This window comes from Malaya genurostris, chromosome 3 (assembly GCF_030247185.1).
Source record: "Malaya genurostris strain Urasoe2022 chromosome 3, Malgen_1.1, whole genome shotgun sequence".
In the NCBI taxonomy this organism is placed as follows: domain Eukaryota; kingdom Metazoa; phylum Arthropoda; class Insecta; order Diptera; family Culicidae; genus Malaya; species Malaya genurostris.
The window spans coordinates 42,658,909-42,666,323 of NC_080572.1; the positions used below are offsets into that span (position 1 = coordinate 42,658,909).

General features: G+C 37.1%; 2 protein-coding genes across 2 annotated transcripts; one reads left to right on the forward strand and one right to left on the reverse strand.

The window, feature by feature from the left end:
- The first annotated feature begins 2,617 nt into the window (after positions 1-2,617).
- LOC131435605 (golgin subfamily A member 4-like) lies at positions 2,618-4,391 on the forward strand. Its single transcript, XM_058603668.1, has 7 exons — positions 2,618-2,876; positions 2,945-3,074; positions 3,126-3,304; positions 3,359-3,573; positions 3,635-3,793; positions 3,853-4,044; positions 4,103-4,391. The coding sequence occupies exons 1-7, from the start codon at positions 2,724-2,726 to the stop codon at positions 4,272-4,274; spliced, it is 1,200 nt and encodes a 399-aa protein (XP_058459651.1). The 5' UTR covers positions 2,618-2,723; the 3' UTR covers positions 4,275-4,391.
- LOC131435602 (zinc finger protein ZFP2-like) lies at positions 4,027-7,028 on the reverse strand. Its single transcript, XM_058603665.1, has 3 exons — positions 6,953-7,028; positions 6,538-6,897; positions 4,027-6,474 (listed from the first exon to the last, which is right to left on the reverse strand). Exons 2-3 carry the CDS (start codon positions 6,753-6,755, stop codon positions 4,443-4,445), a joined length of 2,250 nt encoding a protein of 749 aa, XP_058459648.1. The 5' UTR covers positions 6,756-6,897; positions 6,953-7,028; the 3' UTR covers positions 4,027-4,442.
- Between the last annotated feature and the right edge of the window lie 387 nt (positions 7,029-7,415).

A 7,415-nucleotide genomic window follows, 5' to 3' on the forward strand; every position in this document is an offset into this window, starting at 1 on the left:
AAATATATTATCAACGTAATCCAAAAATTTATTGTGACGATTCATTTTCAAATATTTTGATGAAATCAGGCATCCCTGCAAGCAGCTGATCGGTGTTGACAAACGAGGGGAAACCAACTAGTAAAAAAACTTGTACATATCACAAGGGGTGTACAGATAGTAAATAGTTCGCGCAGTACAATATAGGTGGAACTAGTGCATCACGAAAAATTATTTTTATAAGAATTTACACATACTGTCATGTCTGTTAGTCTGTGGCAAAACCACCCAACAGCGAGAGTTTCGTTCAATAAGCTAAAACTAAGTAAACCGTATTAACTTGAAATTGAGTCAATACGACTCAACTGTAGAGTAAATATAACTCATCTTCAAGTATTTTTTTGCACGTGTCTTACGAAAACTACCTAGAGCCACTTTACCTAAAATTAGTTTATTGAACGAAACCGACGACACGACCAGACACTCCGAAGAAAAATCAGCAATAAAACTGTTCGCTAACGATTCACCGTCAGTTACCACAAATCTAGCGACCCCTTGTAAATGATAAAAATAATCTTCTCGAGCAACACTGTTTAAGTTGCTATGGACTAGTTACCAAGGAACCCCAAAACAAATAAACATGTTTTGAAAGCGGTGGGATAGTTCTATTAGTGTTAAAGTCGTCGGTTAAACTTTGTCCAAATTAAGCAGAAATGCATTTAAATGAACTCGATTTTCGGAATTTAATCGAAACTATGGATGAAACCAACGAACGAGGACAATGATCTGCTTCCAGCGATTCATCCGTACACTTCAACTGCTAGCTTTTCTGGGCAGTAGGATTCGGTGTAATATACCGGTGTCAAAATTGTTTTGTGTCGGTTGATTGCGCAGAAGTGGAAACAGTATTTCACCTTGTTGGCCACTATTCGAGGATTACTAGTGGAATTCCACAAAGAAATCATTTTACCGTACGTTATACAGGTACCGCAGAGCTCTAGCCTCGCTCAGCTCGTTGTCGGTCATTTCCATGTCCTCCTTCTCACACAACGGTTTCAAGTCAAGACCTGAATTTTGAACTTGGCTTTATAAAAGACATAAATCATACTCCTCATTTTTTACATTCCGCTCGAGTCAGGTAAATCCATTAAAATGTTCCGTAATATAATAACCGATCTGAAATTTATTTTGTTTACATTCATCTTGCCTTCGATATGCAGTAACCAAGGTTATGGTAACTGTTATTCAAAATCAATAAATATATCAACTTGTGCTACCAGTTTAAAAAAATTCACTAGCGTTTTCGATTTGACTAGAGTGACTATAATCAGAGTGGCGACAGCTGTTCGTTTGGAATGACAGCTCCCAGTTCCAAACGAGCAAACGACCTGTCAATTCAATGTAAAGCTAATGGAATGTTTTGAATTGTTGCCAAAATTACGGATGAGATGTCGTCACTCTGGTTATAGGCACTCTAGATTTGACATTTCCAGTTACTGAGGGGTAGTTAAATTTACGATACAGTTTTGATAGACGAGTGGCAGGTCGTGTCGTCGACGAAACCCTCAAATTGGGTGGAATGTACTTAAAATTAGGTTGATTTGCGGTTCCGTGTATGTTCACATTAGCGCTGATATTAGCGGCCCTTACACGATCATTAAAAGTGTCATTACTAAGTAATGACACTTCTGCTCAAACGCTCGTCATTACTGCATTAATGTACATCATTACTTTTTAGCATTACACGTTCATTATTAATGATGAGTATTTTTAACTACTCCAGCAATAGCAATAGCAATATTTTTATTTTCGTTCAGCTGAAAATAAATTTTATTTGCCATTGAAACGTCAAGGTTAATGAAATATTAACAATTTAAATCTACACTTTGTCATTTTTTCGCGTATAGTTCTAAAGATATTCAGCACTTCCACAAAAAAATAAGAAGAAGAAATAATGTTGGTAATGATGGAAAATCTGGAATTCCATCATTACTCGTGTCATTACTGAAATCGTAGACCTTACACGATCATTAAAAGTGCCATTACTTTTTAGTAATGACACTTTTAATGATCGTGTAAGGGCCGCTATTAAGCTTAATAGCGGCCCTTACACGATCATTAAAAGTGTCATTACTAAGTAATGACACTTCTGCTCAAACGCTCGTCATTACTGCATTAATGTACATCATTACTTTTTAGCATTACACGTTCATTATTAATGATGAGTATTTTTAACTACTCCAGCAATAGCAATAGCAATATTTTTATTTTCGTTCAGCTGAAAATAAATTTGATTTGCCATTGAAACGTCAAGGTTAATGAAATATTAACAATTTAAATCTACACTTTGTCATTTTTTCGCGTATAGTTCTAAAGATATTCAGCACTTCCATAAAAAAAATAAGAAGAAGAAATAATGTTGGTAATGATGGAAAATCTGGAATTCCATCATTACTCGTGTCATTACTGAAATCGTAGACCTTACACGATCATTAAAAGTGCCATTACTTTTTAGTAATGACACTTTTAATGATCGTGTAAGGGCCGCTAATAATCACTAGTGATAAACGGATATGACGGATATACATACAGATAGATTTTTGCGCTGAACACAGATTTTTGAAAAAATGATCTGGCAACGCTGCTTACGACTGCGACCAAAACAAAAAATTGAAAAAATAGTTTAAATTTAACGGTTTCTTTTGATGTATGATTAGTTCTGTTATCGAATAAATTACACAAATATGGCCAGCACAACGTTTGTGGAGAACTGGAACAGTATTATTCCGCACAAAATTAAAGCATCCGAACTGGAACATCCAACAGAATCATTTGTTTTTCGGAATTTCATAAGCTTTCTCAAAATGATGAAATATAATGTAACAGAATTTGAGAATGTAAGTAATTGAGACCCGGCGAACGGCCGTTAGTAGGCTAACGACATTCAAAATTGGTTTATTTCCAGATGTACAACGAATCCAAGGATTCTGTGTTCCTGAAAAGAACGTCTCTGGTTGCTTATATTAACCACTACTATCAGCTATGTTTAGGCTCGAAACAGAGTAATTTTTTCTATGTGGATTTAATCAAACCTTGTAAGAATAACTGAAATCTAAAAAAAATTTAAATTAACAACAATGTTACAGCACCGAAGAAAACTATGCATGTACTGAATATTCTACTGAATTATCTGTTCTACGTAAATATGGTGCGTGATGACACAGTTGAAAGGGCAACTAGTTGTACAGCCAAATTCCAGGAATTAACAGCTAAAATGAATCAACAGCAGTGCGAACTAGAGAATCACAAAATTAAAGTGAACAATGTACGGAAATTCGCTAACTATAACGTTTTATTTATAATTGTTTTTTTTTTTAAGATTGAGCAAAGCATTAGTAAGATGAAAGATCAACTGCCGCAACTGGAGCGAGAAAATGAAAAACTTCGTTGTAAGAAGAAACAAATACAAGAAAATTTCGCCTCTATTAAAAAAGCTGAAAGTGAATTCATGGAAAAGATAGGGAAACTAAAGACCGAATTCACGTTACTCAAGGAAAAGCGTGTGATCGATGAGGATGCGGCTGTTCTCATCCAGTAACTTCATTTGATTAACATTTTTAAACACACACAATAATTGTACGATTTCGTTTTTTAGGAAAAATGAAGCTCTTGAAACTGAGATTGAAGAAAGTGGCAAACAGGAAAAATCTTTGCAGCTGGCGAACTCGGAGTACAGTACATTAATCAGCCAGATACAGCCATGCATACTGGCTCTAGAAGATATTCTGCAAAGCCCGCTAGACAGCTCGTTAAAGTAAAAGAACATTGCAAGCCGCATCATGTGAATACTAAGCAAAAACTTTTGTTTCGCAGGACTATCAAACTTGAGGTTGATACTTTGCAGCTGAACTGTAATCGACTGGAAAATGATTGCACCAATAAAAGGACCATCCTGGAAACTTTACTGAAAAATTGCAGTTCCATTCGTGACTACATCGATATTAAGCATAAGGAATTGACATCCGAACAAAAAACACGAAAAAAGACTGAAAGGAAAACTGTCACGTAATTTATTTAGTTTGTTTTCCATGCGATGTAGTATATGTTTCCATCATTTCACTAGGGATCTTGACGAAAAACAAAAGCAGCTGACTGAACTCCAGGACCAGAACGATGTTTATTTGGACGAGATTGAAGCTTTGAAGGAAGAAATGCTCTTGATTATGCATATGGCCGGAGATACGATGAAATTTTTAATGCGAGATCCCGTGAAGCTTTCTCGAAAAGCGCAATAAACTGTCTTGATGTTAAAAGATGTCGTTTCGGATCAAACATGTGTACAAATATGAATCAAAAATAGTATTAGTTTTCTTGTTTGTCGAAAGTCATACGTCATTAAAAATCCAAATGAACTTGCCAAGCGAGCTTATTCTAATACATTGTAACTCAAATAATCTATAGGTTCACTTGGTCTTGCATACGATTTTGCTGTGCTTATGAAATGTACTGTTATCAGAAAATCGTTTTCCGCACTTTTGGCACTCGAATGGTTTTTCTCCAGTATGTGTCCTCCGGTGTGTGTGCAACTGAGTTGATGTCGCAAAGCGTTTTTCGCAGAAATCACATTCGTGACGCTTGATTCCCGTATGCACCAGCTCGTGACGTTTCATGTTACCCATGTTCGCAAATATCCTTGGACAAAATTTACAAGAGTAGCTTCGGACACCGCTATGAACTGGTTGGTGCAATTTCAGCGCACTTAGGGAGCTGAAAGCTTTGTTACAAGATTCACACTGGAATTTTTTCTCGTGATTACGCAGATGAAGATCGAATGCTTGCTCTACGACAAATCGCTGCTCGCAGATAGTGCAACGAAAATACTCGATTTCTTCGCATGGATGCAGCCGTTCGATGTGTTCAACCAGTAGCGAGTGTCGTTTGAATGAGTCCAGACAAAAGCGGCAGTGATTGTGCAGTCGGTGCACAGACATGCTGTTATTTATAGACGGAGGAAGTGTTCCGTGGACACGAGATTCGTGCTTCCGCAGCAGAACGGTGGAAGTGAATCGAATATCGCAGCTGTTACATACGTAAGGAGTTTCACCTGAGTGCAGCCGCAAATGATCTTTGTATGCGGGAGACTGCCGGAATGCCTTACCACAAACTTGGCATTTATAAGGTTTTTCTGAAGTGTGGATTAGATAGTGCCGTTCAAGGTTGTTTTTGTTGGCGAACAAGTGGCCACAGGATCTACACTCGTGTCTTTTAATACCATCGTGAGCGTCCTCGTGCTCTTTGAGACAGTACAATGACGAACACTGCTTTCCACAATGTTGACACGTAAATTTTCCTCTTCGCTTACTAGCTGACGGATAAAGTATAACTGAGTGATCGATGCCATGACATAACTGTTCATGTCGTCGTTTACCTGATATTTTAACGAACCGAAGCTCACAGTAGTCACATTTGAAAGGTCTATCGTTTGGATCATGTTTTGCCAAATGTCGATTGTACTTAGTAAGATTGGAAAAGATTTCATTACATATATTGCAGGTCAAATCATGATTGACATGAGTTAAAAGGTGTTCAAATAATTCTTCAGGCTTTTGAAATAATTTGACGCATATGAAGCATTTCCGTTCTACCATTTCTTTAACATATATAGTCTTCCTTGCCTTTCGGATTGATTTTTTTCTTGACAGTATTCCAATAGTATTAGTTTCAGATTTTGTTTCATTCTCTAGGTTGACTTCCTTTGCTATGAGTGTCAATGTTCTATTTGTCTCACTAGCATGATTTTTAACTTTCTCAGAAGCAAGGCAATCGTTCTCATTATCACACTCAGTATTCATCAAGGTTGTTTCCTCTACTAGTTTGATTGATTTTTTTCGCTGCCCTCCAATGCGTCGTTTTCCGACAGTATTCCCTTTAGATTTTGCTTTTTGTATTTTAACTTCCCTCGATTCATCCGTTTCACTTGAAGGATTACTAACTTTCCGAGGAGTAAGGCGATTGTTTCCACCATCGCGGTCAGTATTCATCAACGTTCCATTAGTATGATCAACCATTTTCTCCGAAATAACCTCTACCTCGACTTCCAACAATATATCGGTTGTCTCTGATGATTCTGGTCGTGTTTGCTTTTCAGTATCACAAACATGCTCTTTCCGCATTTTGGACACTTTTAGTGAATTTGTATGTCTTCGTCGATTTTCCTCGTTCATAAAAATATTCATCTTTTGTAAACGCTTCGCTCCTAGGTTAAACTGCTTGCGAATAGACACAACGATATCCAACTGAGCAACACAAGTTTCGCAAATGCCGTTCAAGTGCTCAGAAAGATTATTGTTCAATTGAATGTTGAAGAAGGTTTTAAGTAAATCTTCAATTGTGACACCTCCAATCACATGTTCCTTACCAACGGACATTACACGTTCGGCAAAGTCAAATCGAAGACACAACTTGCAGCTGGACAGGGTAACTTCTTGGCCCAAACTAAAAGTTTTCTTTGCCTAACATAACATGCTCAAATACTATTTCAATTGTTCAACAATTTACCTCTGATTTCTGAAATGTTTCGGTTCACTATACTGAGTGACATCATCAAAATGCTGTTGACAGATCTCTGCTTGGAACGGGCTAATATCATCCGGAAGAGCTGAACCTGAACCCAATTCGATCGCCTCTCGCCAGCGTTCGTATAAGAAATGGCTCCGTGGAAATCGTATGCTGAAGCTTTGTTTTTCCAAATCACAATTGGGAATTACACACGGCATTCCCAGAATTTTTTGTTGTTTTCTAAAGCAATTTGTGATTCTTATAGTAGCGGATTGAAGAATTACTATGCCGATTGGGTACAAAACGTATTATAATGATTGGACAGTGTGTTCTGCTTTGGTGTTTTGGGTAATTCGTACACTGAAACAAAATATTTAATGAATATTTAATGAATATTGTAGTTATTTGAATTAACTTAGCTAAATTACTAAGGCGATATGGATCAACTATGGTCTTAGTCAGTCAAACAACACAAACAAAAAAAATAATAATTACTATGCCGATTAGAGATGGGCAATTCGCTCCTGAGCTGTTCCAGTGAATCGAATCATTGAAGTGAGCTGACAGCTCACAGCTCTTTTCAAAAGAACCGCAGCTCATCAGCTCACTCATTTGCTACCCAGTTCACTGCATTATGACGAAGGGAACACGCTACGAGCTGATCGGATCTTCGGCTCTTTAAGAGATTCAATTTAGTCAATTAAAGATAAGTTAATTCGCATTGCATCATTGGAAATCAATGATTCAATTTCGATCATACATATGAAAGAAAACCGGTGCATGAAAAAAAACGGCGCACAAAATGAACCTTAAGTTCAAACTAAAGGAGCTGATGAGCTGATACATCGAATCGATTCACTTTGGTGAGCTGATCGGTT